The following is a 16,321-nucleotide window of genomic DNA, read 5'->3' as shown; positions in this document are numbered from 1 at the left end:
AAATTTTTTTTTTTCAATTCCCTAGAGGGGCTCACCAGCAGATTGGAGCTGGCAGCAGAAAGAATTAGTGAACTTGAAGATAAGACAGTTGGAATTATTCACTGAGGAGAAGAAACAGAAATGAAGAAAAGTCAACAGAGCCTGAGGAGCCCATGGGACACCACCAAGAGCACCAACAAACCCACTGTCAGAGTCTCAGAGGAAAAGAGAGAGAGAAAAGGGCAGAAGGAATATTCAAAGAAATAATAGCTGAAAATTTCCTGTATTTAACATAAAACATGAATATATACATCTAAGAAGCTCAATGAATGAAATAGACACCCATCAAAACATATTATAATCAAACTGTTGATGCCAAAGGTAAAGAGAGAATTTTGAGAGTCACAAGAGAGAAGTAATGCAACACGTACAAATGAGCCTCAGTAAGATTTAGTGTTGGTTTCTCATCAGAAAAATATGGAGGCCGGAAGGCAGTGGGATGACATACTTAAAGTAATAGAAGCAAAAATAGCCACCCAAGAATTCTATATCCAGCAAAACCATCTTTCATAAAGGAAGGAGAGATTAAGACATTCCCAGATAAACAAAAACTGAAGGAGTTAGTCACCACCAGACCGGCCGTAAAAAAGATGCTAAAGAGAGTCCTGTAGGTTCCAAGGAAAGGACACTACAACAGATTGCAGCTGCATGAAGAATGAAGATCTCTGGTCAGTGTAACCAAATGGGTAACTCCACTTTTTACTTCCCACAGGATCTAATAGGCAAATGCATAAAATGTAAAGGTAAATCAGCATTTTGGGACTCATAATATATACGTATGTAATTTATTACAAGAACTTCATAAAGGTGTGGGGATAGCGAGGTATAGGAACATAGTTTATGTACGCTATTGAAGTTATGTTGGTATCAAAGCAAAGATGATTGTTATACATTTAGGATGTTAAATTTAAGCCCCACAGTAACTACAAAGAAAATGTCAGAGAATACACAAGCTTATAGAGACAGAAAATAGGGTACAGGTTGCCAGGAGCAGGGGGCAAGGGGAATGGGGAGTTAATGCGTAAGAGGTGCAGGGTTTGGGGTTGGGGAGATGGGAAAGTTGTAGTAAATGGAGGATGATGAAGGTACCACAACATTGCGAATATGTTTAATCCCAGTGAATGGTGTGCTTGGAGTGTTTGGGATAGGAAAGTTTATGTTGTACATATATTTCCACAATTAAAAGAAGAGAGAGAAAGTATAAAAAAGAGACAATGATAATTAAATGCAATACATCATCCAGGATGGGATTTAATAAGGGAGAAGAAAAGACTCCAAACAACATTGTTGGGACAATTAACATATTGGTATTTAGACTGTAAGCTTTACATCAATATTAAATTTCTTGAACTTGATACCTGTATTTAAGGTGGGAGCATAAGTGAATATCCTTGTTCTTAGGAAATGTTCATGGAAGCACTAAGTGTCCAAGGAGCATGATATGTGCAACCTACTCTCAAAATGTTTAGAAAATAGATAAATGGTAGCTAGATAGATAGAACGACATGGCAAATGTGGCAAAGTGTTAACAGTTTTGGATCTGGTACCTGGGCAAGGGAGGTATATTCAAGTTCTCTATATGGGGTTTATATTATTTTCAAAGAGTCCTGTAAGTCTGAAATAATTTCAAAATAAATAGTTTAAAGAAAAAGTCCAAAGGAGGAGATAAAAATATTTAAAAACCAGTCAATCCAAAATTAGTAAGGAAAGGAGGAACAAAAATCAACGAACAGATGGGACAAATAGAAAATAAATAGTAAGATGAAAGGTAGACTTAAACCCAACTCTATATATATATATTTACATTAAATATAAATGGTAAAAAACATTCAAACTAAAAAGCAGACATTGTCTGACAGGAAAAAAAAAAAACTTGCTATATACTGTTTAACATAGATACTTTAAATATAAAAATACATCTATATTTATAGTAAAAGGATATAAAAAGATATACCATGGGAAGCAACCATAAGGAAGCTGGAGTGGCTCTGTTAATATGAAACAAAACAGACTCAAAACAAAGAATATTACTGAAAATAAATAGAGGTGTTTCATAATGATAAAATTTATCAAGAACACATAAAATCTTAAATTCTTCTGAGCCTCACAACAGAGTTTCAAAATATTTGAAGCAAAAATTGTGAGAATTAAAAGGATAAATTGACAAACCACACTTGTTGGACATTTTAACATTGTTCTATGAGAAATTGATGGGAAAACAAGACAAAATAATCAGTAAGAATATCAAAGATTTGCACAACACCATCAAAAAGTTCAACATTTATAGAACACTACAACCATCAACTGCTGAGTAATATACTTTTCAAATGCACGTGGAACACTTACCAAGAGAGAACATATGCAGGGTCATAAAATAAATCTTACTAATTTTTTTTTAATTTATCATATTTTTATTAGAATTTTTATTGAGATCCTTGTAGATTTACATTGTAAGAAATATTACAGAGACATCCCTCTTACCCTCTAACCACTTTCCCTCAATGGCAACATTTTGCAAAACTTCTTACTAAATTTTGAAAGATTGAAAACATATAGCATATATTCTCTGACAACAATAGAAATCAATAACTACCTAGAAAACACCCAATATTTGACAACTAAGTAACATACTTCTACATAATTTACAAGTCAAAGAACAAATTACAAGGGAAATTAGAAAAACATTTCTAAATAAATAGTAAAGAAAGAAGAATATGTCATAATTTGTGGTTATAGCTAAAGTTGTAATAGAGATAAATTTAAAATTGAAAGTGCTTATATTAGAAAAGAAAACGGTTTGAAATGAATGACCTAAGCTTCCACCTTACGAAGCTGGACAATGAAGAGAAAGTAAGCCCAAAGTAAATAGAAGGAATGAAATAATAAAATAAAAGTGGAAATCAATGAAATAGAAAATAGCCAAACCGCAGAAAAGACAAGAGAGACAAAAGTTGGTTTTTCTTAAAGACTGATCAAATGTATCAATCTTTCATCAATGTAACATTAATGAAAAATAGAGGGAAAACACAAATTGCCGATATCAGGAATATTATAGAAAGCCTAAAGATATAAAAGGATAGTGTTTGGGTTTGCTAAAGCTGGCGAAATGCAATATACGAGAAATGGGTTGGGTTTTACAATAGGGATTTATTAACTTACAAGTTTATGGTTCTGAGGCTGTGTAAAATGTCCAACTCAAGGCATCATCGGACGATACCTGCACTCTCCGTCACGTGCTGATACACGTGGTGGCGTCTGCTGGTCTTTCTCTCCTGGGTTTCATTGCTTCAGCTTCTGGCTTCTCCATTTGTCTCCATTTGTTCCAACCCAGCCCAGCCCCAAGAGCAACGAGCGCGCCAGGCACGGAGTGAGACGTGAGTTCAGTAGGACTTACGAACAGGAGATGGTTCCATGGCGGCGGCCGGCTGGGAGAGATGGAAGTTAGCGCTGCACAAAGAACAGAGCCTGCCAGGGGTGGTTTATAAGGGTTAGGACCAGGACATCGGGGTGTGAGAACAGAGTTTCAGCAGGGTCTTATACAGGGGTGTGGAGATTTGTTATCAACAGTGATTGGGAGGGGGTTTTAATGCTTTGTTTACGACACCGTTTGTACATCCTTTCCCTGCTGGGGAGGTCTGATGGCCTTTCACGTCTGTCCCATCAAGTAGGGTGACGTGAAATAGCTCACTTTCACTAAGGCGGGCAGGGGGCCTGGGCTCTGGTCCCCACACCGTCTTTTTTCTCTGTGCTTCTCTGTTTTCTCTTTTTCTGCCTTTTATCCTCTTTATTAAAAAGGACTCCAGTAAGAGGATTAAGACCCACCTTGAATGGGCGGGGTCACATCTCAATTGAAATAACCTAATTGAAAGTTCCCACCCACGACAGCTCTGCACCCCAGGGATGGATTAGAAGAACATGGCTTTCCCGGGGTACACACAGCTTCAAAGTACCACAGATAGTAAGAGAATAGTTTGAACAATTTTATGACAAAAATTTGATGACGTGAAACAGAAAAATTCCTTTAAAAATACAACTTAAAAATTACAGAAGAGGGAAGTCTAAATAGCTCTGCATTGGTTAAAGAAATTGCGTTAATAATTTAAAATCTTTAGGAAGAAGTGTGCTGATGTCTGCAAATTGTTTAGAAATGCATAAAAAATAAGGTGAAATGATGGATAGATAGATAGATACATAGATAGACACGTGATTTTTTTTTTAAGAGGTCATTTTGATCTGGGGCAATGTTTCCCAATATATATTTTTTTTAAATTCAGTTTTATTGAAATATATTCACATACCATACAATCATCCATGGTATACAATCAACTGTTCACAGTACGATCATATAGTTATGTGTTCATCACCACAATCTATTTCTGAACATTTTCCTTACATCAGAAAGAATCAGAATAAGAGTGAAAAAATAAAAGTAAAAAAAGAACACCCAAAGATTTTTAGAAAGTAAAATAAAATGTTAATCTAGGAAATGGGCGTAATTGTTCATTATACAATTTTTCAGTTTTTCTAAGTGGTTGAAATTTTTCATGATAACATTTTAGGGGAAAAAAGCAGCATTTGCACCCAAAAAAGCCTACCCATGAATAAAACTCCAGAACCAACAGTGTTGGAGTGAAAACTCTCAAACATATAAGGAGCATTAGCACAAATGTGGGAAACGGAGAAAGACGGAATTCTCTTGAACTCATTTTATGAGGCCTGAAAAATCCTGATACCAAAACCTGAGAAGGGACTTCATGAGAAAATGAAATTACAGAACAATGTCCCTTGTGAACATAGACACATAAATCCCCAGCAAAATATTAGTACATTGAATAACATACTGTGAACCAGTGTAGTTTATCCAAAGGATGTGAGGTCAGTTTAACATGTGAAAGCAAACCGTGTAATTCTCCACATTAACAAAAGAAAGGAGAAAAATCTTGTGATCATTTCAATCAATGCAGAGGAAGCATTTGTCAAAATTCAACATCCATTTATGATAACAACTTTAAGCAAACTAAAAATAAAAGGGAGCTTCCTTAATGTGACAACGGGCATCTATGAAAAGCCTGCAGCTAACATCATACTCATTGGCAAAAGACAGAATATTTTCCCCTTAAGATCAAGAATAAGGCAATGACGCTGCTATCAGAACTTCTTTTTGACCTTGCACTGGAGCTCCTAGTCAGAGGAAAAAGGCCAGAAAAAGACATAATGATCATACAGATTAGAGAGAAAGAAGCAAGCTGTCCTTACAGAAGATGTGATTGTGAACACAGAAAATCCTATGGGAGCTCCAAAAAAATAGCTGGTAGAATTAATAAGTAGTTGCAGCCTACAGATACAAAAATCAATTACCTATCTAAATACTAGCAACAAACAATTGGGAAATTAATAAACTGATGAATAAAATTAATAAAAGATACACTAGGTCTCTCCAAGGGGAGAGAGTATCGTGTCCACAAATTGTAAGATTTGATAATGTTAAACATTTCAATTGTCTTCAAGTTGATCTCTAGATTCAAGGTCATCCTCATCGAACTTTCAGCAGCATTTTTGTTTTTGGTTTTGTAGAAATTGGCTGATTTAAAATTTGTGAGGAAATTAAAAGGATCTAGAAGAGCCACAGGAGTTTTTAAAAAGAACGCCACTATGTGGCCTGAAAACTTTCTATAAATAATCAAGACAATGTAGCGGATATGCAGATCAATGGAAGTGGGTGACGAGTCTAAAAACAGCCTCTCTCGTTCAGATTTTTGACAAAGGCACCAGAAATAGTCGAGGGGGACAGGAAAGACTAACAAATGTTGCTGGAATAGCTGGGTCACCGCGTGGGACGGAAAGCCCCCGACATCAAACTCACATAGACACAACTAATTTGAGATGGACCAGGGATCCAGACATAACAGCTAAGTCTAGAAAATTCCAGATGGACTGGGTGAAGATTTCTTAGGACACCAAGAGCTCTCGCCAAAACACAAACGCACACGAGAAGAGATCATTTTGATCTTATGCTCGTCAAAGGCACCATCGGCTGAGATCTGGAGTTAGCCCCTCGCTTTAAACAACTGGAAAACTGGACAAAATACACAAAGCAACTGTTTCCAGACATAGGACTGTCACTCTCCTACAAGGGCTGCGAGACGAGCCTCGGGGATCTTCCTGCCCCAGTTGGAACTGGTGGGCACATCTTGGATCACGCAGACCCCCAAGGAGAAGCAAGCCTGGGGCTGGGGTGAAAACAGCACCCCCAGGCAGAAAGAAGCTCAGAGCTAAGGATCGAGGCCACGGGGCCGGGGGACCTGGGCAGGGCTGGTTTTCGAGGTGGCGGCATACACCGGACTTGGGGTGCAAAGTCTGGGAGAGAGGTCTCGCCCCACCTGACCCGACGCCTTGCGTCCCCTCTGAGCCTCACTCAACTTTCCACCTGGTGGGGTGGGGGCTGGGGGCCTCCTCGGGCCCCCTCGGTTGGTTCCGGACCCTGAGCCCCAGCTCCCAGCTCCCCCTCTCCATGGAGCATTTCCATTCTGAGCTGCAGCCCAAGCAGCTGCCGATTAAAATTCCATTAGTTTCGAAGACTGGAGCTGCAGTTGATATTTCTAATTATTGTGAAATTAAAATCGTCCCTGTAATTTAAGGATAATTGCACGGGATGCCAGATGGCGCCCCGGAGAGCCGCTTTGTTCCCGAGCAGAACTTGGAAAGTGTCTTGAAAGTTCTTTGAACAGGAAAAGGGGAAGAGGTTTTGGAAAATGATGGGGTGGGGGGCCAGGCACTTGGTTGGAATGAAAATTTTGACCGTGAACGGGCTTTTGGGAACTCGCGCTTCTGCGGGCAGCCCAGCTCCGGGCAGGCGGGGGGCTCCAGGGTGGGGGGCTGGGGTCCCGACATCATCCAGCCTGGGCGGGGGGCTCTGAGGGGAAAGCTGGGGTCCTGACGTCATCCAGCCTGGCCGGTGGTCTCAGGAGGACTAAACCATTCAGTAAACAAGGAATCTACCCCGCGGCGGATTGAGGGACAGGATAGAGACATGGCTACTTGGGGGACCCCTTTTGGGGGTGACCTGCCTTGGGGGGACTTTTGGAAGTGAGAGAGATTGCAGCGGGGGCAGGAGGAATAGAAGGGGTCTGCCCGCAACCTCCATGCCATGAGGCTCCCCTTTCCAGGTGAGCAGTTGAGCCCAGGGGGGTGCCCCTTGTTCCCATGGATTGTGGGGGGGGGCCTAACAGCCGGTGTGGCCTCTGTGCCCAGCGCCCCAGCTCGCAGCTCAAGTACGGAGCCCCGGGGCCTCCACCAGGCTTCTCCGCACCCCCAGCTGCCTCTCCTGGCATGAGGCATGGGGGGCTGTGCCCGGACCCTGCTTCCCCTTCCACGTTGGACCCTGACCTGGTCCCACCACCCTGTGGCTCAGGGCTCAGAGCCGGCCCTTGGCTGCATGGGCGCGTCTGGCCACAGCCTCCCTCCCGCAGCCTTCAGGCCCCTCACGTGCTCACTGGGGCCACTGCACAGGCGTCCTTAGCGCCCAGTGTCCCCTTCGCTTGGCCTCCTCCTGCCTGGCCTCCTCGGTGCTCAGCATCCTCGGTGCCCAGCGTTCTCAGTGCCCGGTGTCCCCAGCGCCCAGTGTCCCTCATCCCTGGCCTCCTCAGCACCTGGCATCCTCAGTGCCCAGCGTCCCTGGTGCCCGATGTGCCCTGTACTCATGCAGCTCGGGGAGCCACAGGTGCTGGTCCGCCTGGCTGTGATGCCCTTTCCTGCCCTCCCACTGCCCCTCTCGTCCTCCGAGGTCCAGCTCCCCCGGCAGGCGCCCACAGCTGGGAGGCCCAGGGAGGACAGGCTCTGAATGGCTGGAGCTTGACACATGTCCCCCGGGGGTCCCTGCGCTGGCGCTCAGTGGGGCTTTGTGAAATAAATGGACAGCAAGTACCGAGGACTGAGTCCTCCTGAATTGCTGCAGCTCGAGGGGCACGGTCCCTGCAGGCACCCGGCTGGCTCCATCCTGCTCTTCTCCTTGTAGAACTTTGCTGAAAGCAGGGAGAAGGGGCCAAGGGTCACCCGAGTGCTTAGTGCTTTTCTGGCCCTTTCACCCAAGGCATCAGCCTGGGTCTGTGTGGGGCCTGTGTGGAAGGCAGCTGACCGCATGTCTCCCCAGCGTCACGCAGGCCACTGACTTCCCTGCTTGCAGGGGTGGACCCCACCAGCCACCAGCCCCGCTCAGGTGCCCCCATGGCTGATGCATGTGTAAGGAGCTGTTGTTTTCGGCAAGCCTCTTCTGGCACTAAATTCTCTGTTAAAAATTCCATTTGGTAGAAAGTGATACCTGCATGGGGTGAACTTTATTTCTCTCCCACATAAAAGAAGTCAGGGGCTCGGCAGTCCCAGGCTCATACGGCAGCCCTGTGGGAAAATCGGCCCCAGGCCTGCTCTGGTGGGCTTGCGGCTTTCCTCCTCAAGGCTGCCTCATGGCCCTGGAAGGCTGTTGGAGAGCCAGCCATCTCCCTCTCCTCCATTTTATGGGCAGGAAGCTGGACAAAGTGGAGAAATGGCAAGGAAAAAAAGCATACCTGCTTGTCCCTTTCTTAAGCAGCTTTCCCAGAAGGTGCACCCGACATCCTCAGGCAGCTCACCTGTCACCCTAAACTGCAACGATATCGGTCAAACTTAAGTTTGGAACATTGCTGCCCAGCAAAAAACAAGCACTGCCTTACTAAGGAGGGAAAGAATGGGCATTGTTAGGCCTCCAGCAGGCCCTGCCACGAGGCACAACTTTTGGTGCAAACCACCTGAACACTGAATGACAGATTTGGATAAATTATGGGATGCTCTAAGCAACTTGGCAGCAGGGACGCAGCACCCGGAGGCTGGCCCTGAGCAGGTGACTGAAGGGGGCTGTTGGGTGGGGTCTCTGGGATGGGATGTGGGGTGAGTTACCCGTCCCTTGGGGCTCCGTCAGGAAAGCGGGGCCACGGCGAGATTACGAGCACAGGCCGTTCATCCCGACTCGGCCCTGACGCGGCTGTGGGCTGAGTCGGGGCGCACGGGGAACAGTGGCCGCTGGGCACGTCCTGCCGCCGTGTCCCCGCGGGGGCAGCTGGGGCGCCCAGGCCAGGCTGCCGGCTCGTGGTGGCCGCTGGCGGTCGGCAGGGGCTGGGCACGGAGGGAAGGCGAGTCACCCTAGGAGCAGCTGCGCCGCGTGTCTCTCCCCCGGAGCCTCTGAGCGGGACGTGGTTTCGTTTCCTCGGTGCGCGAGCAGACGCGTGCGGTGGGTCGGCGGGAACGGGAACGTGCTGGCTCGTGGTCTGGAGGCTAAGGAGAAGTCCGTGCGAAGGTGCCATCAAGGCGTCTTCCCAAACTGGCCTTCGGGGCTGGCTGCCGGCGGTCCCGGGTCCCGGCTCCTCTGTCACACGCGAGGCGCGAGGCCGGCTCTCCCGGGCTCTCCCGTCTCGTCCGGGCTCCGTTGACCTTCAGCTTCCGGCTGCTCCTTGGTGACTCCTTCTTTCTCTCTGACCTTCCCTCTGAGGCCTTCGGGAATAGGGAAGGACCTGTCCCGCTTGGGCTGGGCCCCACCCGCAGGGAGGCATTGGGTTTAGGAACATGTCTTTCTGGGGTACCAGCCGCTCCAAACACCATGGACGGCCTCTACCCACCGGCAAGCCCTGAGCCAACGGTGACCCCAGCCGAAGGTGCCCTGACCGACCCCCCTAGTTCGCGGTGAGTCCTCCCGAAGGGTCCGGGGCCGTCCTGCCTGGGGCTCACAGGACTCCTGGGTCTCACTTCCGCGGCCTTCATCAGATGCAGGAAGTTTGGGGCCGTTATTTCTCCAAGCACTTTCTCTGCTCCCTGTGTCTCTCTCTTGTCCTTCTGGGACACCCCCTGCCCCTGCCTCGCCCGGCCCCCCAGGATCCGTGCCCCCAGTGTCCCTGCATGGCCCCCTCCCCAGCTCCTCCTCGGCACCCGCCCTGGCTCCTGCCACCACAACCTGCTCCGGGCCGTTCTCGGTCGTCTGTCTGGTGCCCCGGGGGAGGGAGCCTGGAGGGCAGGGGCTCTGTGCCCTGTTCCCCTCACCGCGATGTCCCCTCGGCCTGGAAAACTGAAAAGTGCGGCTCGTGAGCAGGTGTTACCCTTTTATTAGAGCAATTACCGGGGGTGCCGTCCAAACACCCAACGTCGTGGAAGGCCGGGCAGCCCCGAGCCCTCTCAGGGGTCACTTTCGGGCCCACAAGGCAGACCTGGGAAGGGGACGGCAGCTCCCCCTTCGGAAGAGGGGTCCTCCTGGCACGAGCCCCCCGGGCCGGTTTCCACCTCCTTGCGTTCGGAGCAGAAGAGCCTGCCGGATGCCCACCCAGCCCCGCAGTGAACCAGGCTCTGGGTGGCCACGGGGAAATGGCGCTGTCCACACCAAAGCCGTTTCAGGGGACGGGCACAGTGACCTCGCTGTGAAATTGCCCGGGAGCGGCCAGGGGGTCCCCAGCCTGGTGTCCAAGGACGGGCTTTAATGCTGGAGCCATGGGGGTCCCAGGGCCCGTGGGGTCACCGAACAGCCCCTCAGAAGGGCTTTCCCTGGCAGAGGCCGGACTCCCGGCCACCCCCCTCCCGGGGACACTTGCTAGCAGGGCTGGGTCACCATGAAGCTGTGCTGAGTCCCTGCGGCCGTGCCGAGTCCCCAAGGCCGTGCCGAGTCCCCACACCTGCGCCGAGTCGTGCCAAGTCCCTGCAGCCTAGCTGAGTCCCTGAGCTCGTGCCGAGTTGTGCCAGTCCCTACAGCCGTGCCGAGCTCTTGTGCCCGTGCCGAGTCCCCACAGCCATGCCAGTCTCCGCAGCCGCGCCGAGTCCCCACCCACACAGGCCTAGGCGCTGGGCTTGGCAACGAGCTTCTCCAGCAGGCTCATCATGCGCTCCTGCAGCTGCAGGCTCTGCACCTGCAGCAGGTTCTGCTGGTCCAGCACGCGGCGCACCTCGCGGCAGGCCTCCTCCACGGCGCGGCTCAGCCGGCGCTGCTCCTCCAGCGTGGCCTCCAGCAGCCGCAGCTTCTTCTTCTGCAGGTGGCAGCTCTGCACCTTGCGCTTCTTCACCGGCCGCTCCTCCGACCTGCAATGGCATGCGGGGCGTGAGGTGCGGAGAGAGGAGGGCGGGGGCCCACGGTGCGGAGGAGGGCACGCATAAGGCACAAGGGCACATGTGGGCGCCAGGGGGGCACAGGGTGGGGGCGAGGGTGAGGGGCCGAGGCTCACGGGAAGGGCATGGTGGCGAGAACACAGGCCCCATCCACTCCTTCTGGCCCTCCTGCTGGGCAAATGGGGACACTGAGGCTCCGGGGAGGTGAGTCACACTCAGGGTTTACAGGCCGTGGCGTGAGGAGCGGCTGGGCCCAGGGCCTGTACACCCAAGACAGTGAGATAGCGATGGGCAGCTGCCCCGGTATCGAGGGGCCTGGTGGCAAGACAGCGCCCAGCCCTGTGGGGTGGACTGGGCCCCAGAGGGGCAGGGGCAGGGGCTCGAGGAAGGCAGCCCCAGCTCACACCCAGCCCCAGTGGGGGTCTCAGGCCCTGACCCCCAGGATCCAGGAATGCTGGGGGCAGGGGCTGGGCAGCATATGATCCCACAAGGAAGCCAGAGACCACCCAGTCCCAGCCAGCCTCGGGCTGATGGGGAACCTGAGCCCCGATGGCCACCCTGCCTTGGGCGGGGGGTGCTCCTCCAGGTACAGGGGCCGGCGGGGGGCCTGGGCTCCCACCCTGAGGCCTCGAGGTGCTCTGTTACTGGAGGGCAGACATCCCTGGTCCATCCTGTCCCCCACTGGCTCCCACAGAGCAGTGAAGGCTGTGCTGGCAGCAGAACCCCGAGTGCGGACCCCAGGGCCTGCCGGACCCCCACCCTGGGCCCCGAGCAGACAGGGTGGGCCCCGCACCCCCGCAGTGCAAGGCCCTGGGACCTGGGGACCGAGCTTGGTCCACGGGCACAAGGGGCCTCAACCCAGGCCCTGCGCATTCGCTCTCCCGGCCAGCAGACACACTTCCCGCCGCTGTCTTTGCTGTGAAATCCCTCTGGGGAAGGGGGCGCCGGATTAATCAAGCAACAGCCCCCAGCACAGGGGCCCCATCAGGGGGAGTTGGAGGGACCCCCCTCAGAGATGCCTTCCTCACCCCACCTCCCCTCTGACAGACTTGGAAACTGAGGCACAGATGGGCGAGGCCTGTGCAAAGTGGTCAGAGAGTCAGAGCCGAGACTCAAATCCTCGTTATTTGTTTCCTCACTGCCAGCTGGCCAACTCCTATTCACCCTGGAAAGCCTGCCCCAGATGTCCCCTCCTGCCACACCACAATGGCTGTCTCTCTGTGAGGCCCTGACAGGCCTGGGGCGAAGTGTGCGCTGGACGGCAGAGGGGCCTGGGGAGGACGCTCAGCCCAACACCCCCTCCCCAGGGCCGAGAGAACCAGCTCGTCCCGCAAGGGCAGGGGAGTCGGGGAGCCCAGGGTGGGTCTGCGGTGGGGAGGGGGCACCTGGAGGCCGGAAGCTGAGGGGCGGGCAGGCCAGGGAGGGTGCAGGGTGGTCCCGGAGACCCCAGCTGTCCCCTGCTCTGTTGTTCTCCCCATCATGTCCCCAGCAGCCCTGAGGAAGATGCTGGTTCACCCCGTATCTCAGGGGGGAAGACTGAGGCCCAGAGAGGTCAAGGAACTTTCCATACAGCTGGGAGTGAAGGAGCCGGAGCCAGGCCCCTGCGCTGACACGGGACCCCGCCCGCCCGCCCGCGGCCCCAGGAGAGGGGCCCACTCTACCTGAACTTAAGGGACAGGAAACTGGAGGAGCTGTCGGAGCGGCGGTCCTCGTAGCGGCCTTCGTAGGAGAACTGGTTGTACGGTAAGTACAGGGGGGCCGACTTAGCCGACGGCGACAGGGACGCCTCGGTCTGGGACGTGGAGGGCCCCGGCTGCTGGCCGTCCGGCAGCTTCCCGTCACCGGAGTCGGGGACCCTGCCCAGGATCCTATCAATGGCCGGGTAATAGGGCCAGTCGGGAGGGACGGACTCGCTATCTGTCAGGCATTTTAATTTCCTGAAACGAGAGACACAAGAGCCAAGGGTGAGAACAGCTGCTCGGCGCCCCTGGGGGCCGGGCCCACCCTGGCACTGCCTCCCGCTCTCGGGCAGCGCCGGCCCCCCCAGAAAAGCTGGCCAGGCTCGGGGCCAAGGCGACACTGCCCTGAGAAAGAAGAGCTCTGGGGTCTGGGCTCCCGAGGTGCCCGTCTCTCATGGGGGAGCTCCCGGAGGGGGGTCTCACTGTGTTTCTCTCTGCTTATCTGCATTTCTAAACTCTCTGCAAGGAACAAATTCTGTATTTCTAATAGGTTAAACAGCGATAATAAAATAGTATAATAAATTATATACCATAATGCAAATGTGACAAAAATATCATCACAGTAGGCATATTTTCTAAAGAGGACCTTGGGCTTTAGCGTCCGGCAGATCTGAGTCTGAATCTCATTGCCATCACTTTACTGTGTGACCTTGGGCAAGTTCAGGAACCTCTCTGAGCCTCAGTTTCCACATGAGTAAAAGGGCGAGAAGCAAAGTAAGCCCCTCCCATGGCTGTCAGGAGAATTTAAGACAACAGGACCCAGGCCCTGGCCCCCTCCCGCTGCTGCCTGGCGGCCCCTACCCCAGCCAGCTCCCCCGACCCGGCCAGCCCCTCCTGACACACCAGGCCTGCCCTTGAGCCTGTCCCTTGCATGGACCAGACCCCAGCCTCGGCCTGCTCCCCCCACCCCACGTTCCTGCGCAATCCCCCTGCCCACTCTGGGGGGCTCTGAGCTACAGAGCGGCCAGCAGCCAGCAGTCTGGGGGTCCCTGTCGGGGTGCAGCCTCTCATTTCTCCCAGCAAAGAGGCACAGCCAGACAGTGGGGAGGGGCTGCTGCTCGATGCCGCAGGGGCCCGGGGCCCGGCCACCAGGCACAGACTGCAGCCCCCAGCTGCAAACTACGCTGTGGATCCGCCCGCAGGGGCCAGGGCGGCTGGGGACGCTGATGTTGGAGAGAGCAAGGGTGGCCTGTCCCCGTGCCCCATGGGGCGGCCCCAGCTCCAGCGGGTGTGGACGCTGCCAGGAGGCTCTGCCGAGGCCCCGCGGCACTGCCTGCCTCGGCCAGGAGGAAACGCCCGGAGGCCAGGGTGGGTCTCCCTGGGGGGACATCCTCAGAGGCCTGACTATATAAAGAGCCCTTGCAAAACATGAAGAATACCCTCTGCCGTTGGGGGAGAAGGCACCAGCCCAGCCGGCCGAGGACTGTGAGGCCGTGGGCCAGCCCCTCTGCTGCCCTGAGCCTCGGTTTCCCCACAGCCCTCGGGCCACCCCAAGATTGGGGCAGCTGCCGTGGAGACACCCCGAGAGGCCCAGCCCCTGCTCTGCTGCACCCCGTCTCCAAGAATGGAAATGAAACTCCTCCCCCGGGACTGAAGAAGGCTTTCAGGGTAAATAATGAATAACCTGGGCGGACACCGATGGGAGCCAGCCAGGAAGGCCCCTCCTGCGAAATACCGAGTCCCAGGGGCGGCTGGGAGGCGACCCCCAGGCGCTGCCGCCCACCACCTCCCGCAGCCCCTTCCTGCCGGGCGCCAAGGGCATGGGCACCGAACCTCCGGAGGTACCCAGACAAGCCGGCGGCTCCATCAACACCAGCGGCCGCCTCAGGTCCAGCTCCCCAGGCAGGCCCAGGGCCCCAGGAGTGGGGGTTTCAGAAGGGGCTTCCGCTCAGGACCGGGCCTGGGTCTCTCCCTCGGAGGTCAGGCCACGGCGAGTCCACACAGCTGACGGCGGAACCCGGGGCCTCTGGTGTGTCCAGGGCCGGGCCCGGGGCCAAGCTCCTCCTCGCGTCGGGCCTCGGCCTCCCCACCTGTCCAGGGGGGCAACACCAGGACTGGGGTTGGGGCCGGGAGGGCGAGACCCAGGTCCAAGCCCCCGAGAGCCGGCCCTGCTCCTGGCTCAGGTTCCTGCCCTGGCCTCGGCCTCCGCACCTGCCCACGGGTGGCCCCGCAGGTGACCGCAGCGGACGGGCGGGGGACCAGCTCTTCCCGGGCAGCACACAATTCCCGATCCAGAGCTCATGGAAGACCAGGAGCCGCCCAGCTGCCCTCAGGCTCCAGTCCGTCCTCAGTGGGGCCCCATGGCCATGCGGGCGGCTGCCAGCCCAGGGCTTACCGGACCTCAGACCGTGTGGTTGCCCAGTGTGGTGGGCAGTGCTGGGCCCACAGCAGTGACCTCACGGGGGCCTCCTCGCCGGGGGTGTTCTCAGGGGGGCTGCTCTCCTGGCTCACACCCTCGTGGCACACACACTCACGGCACGTGCCCTCCTGGGGGCACCCCCGGCACACCCCTCCCGGCCCGCGCGCCGCCCACCTGTACTGGAAGGTCATGTTGGTGATCTTGATCTTGATCTCCTCGCCCAGCCGGCGCTCGCCGGTCATCTCGAAGAGCTTGCTCGCCATCTTCTCGTACACCTTGGCGTTGCGCTTGGTCTGCTTGAGCTCGTCAAAGAACTCCTCCCAGACGAGCATGAGGCCGCGCATCTCGGCGTCCGTCCAGTTGCGGGCCCGCCGGTGCTTCTCCGTCGGCGCAGACACCAGGTAGCCGGGCATCTCGGCCGCGGCCATGGCGGGGGCACCTGCGGGGCCCGGGGGTCACTGAGGCGAGGCCAAGGCCCAGCCCCGACCGCCGGCTCTGCTCACCATGGGCGGCCGGCTCGGCTCGAAGGCAGCTCCACGCTCAAAATGGGGCCTACATCTGACAGGCAGGAATTTAGTTAAAAGCTTTTAAACGGGAAACGTCATTTTGATGTCATGTTGCCATAGCAACGGAGCAACTGCATAAGCTACAACAACAGAAACCTTTTAACTGAAAGCGCAGAAATCAGGGCAGCCCTGACGGGCGTCAGCCCCACAGGGAGCACAGCCGGCCTGGACCCCGTGGCCTGGGGCCCTCGTGGCCCCCTGGCCATGCCGCCCACCCAGCTGCCCAGCCAGGCCGGGGGCACCCACGCGGGGCTCGCCTGGCTCCCGGACGGGGGTCTCAACCCCACACCAATCCCTCAGGCCTGAGGCCCACAGAGGGCCCGAGACAGGGAGCTGGGGTGGGAGGCATTGTGGAGAGAGGGGGACAGAGGGGAAGGCCGAGGGAGACTGCGAGGGGAGAACGGACAGACAGAGGACAGATGTGAGGGCAGAGGCAGAGAGAGGGGCGACCAGGACACTCCAGGTCCCCACAGGGGCACACGCACAGGCTGACACTCGCCCCTGGG

The 16,321-nt window shown here is 54.1% G+C and overlaps 1 protein-coding gene across 1 annotated transcript; it reads right to left on the bottom strand.

The window, feature by feature from the left end:
* Positions 1-9,981: 9,981 nt before the first annotated feature.
* MSANTD1 (Myb/SANT DNA binding domain containing 1) lies at positions 9,982-15,839 on the bottom strand. The gene is made up of 3 exons (XM_037828875.1): positions 15,424-15,839; positions 12,813-13,088; positions 9,982-11,124 (listed from the first exon to the last, which is right to left on the bottom strand). The coding sequence occupies exons 1-3, from the start codon at positions 15,675-15,677 to the stop codon at positions 10,884-10,886; spliced, it is 771 nt and encodes a 256-aa protein (XP_037684803.1). The 5' UTR covers positions 15,678-15,839; the 3' UTR covers positions 9,982-10,883.
* Positions 15,840-16,321: the final 482 nt, after the last annotated feature.

The sequence above is a fragment of the Choloepus didactylus genome, chromosome 3 (assembly GCF_015220235.1).
Source record: "Choloepus didactylus isolate mChoDid1 chromosome 3, mChoDid1.pri, whole genome shotgun sequence".
NCBI lineage: Eukaryota > Metazoa > Chordata > Mammalia > Pilosa > Megalonychidae > Choloepus > Choloepus didactylus.
This window is presented reverse-complemented; position numbering and strand designations above follow the sequence as displayed.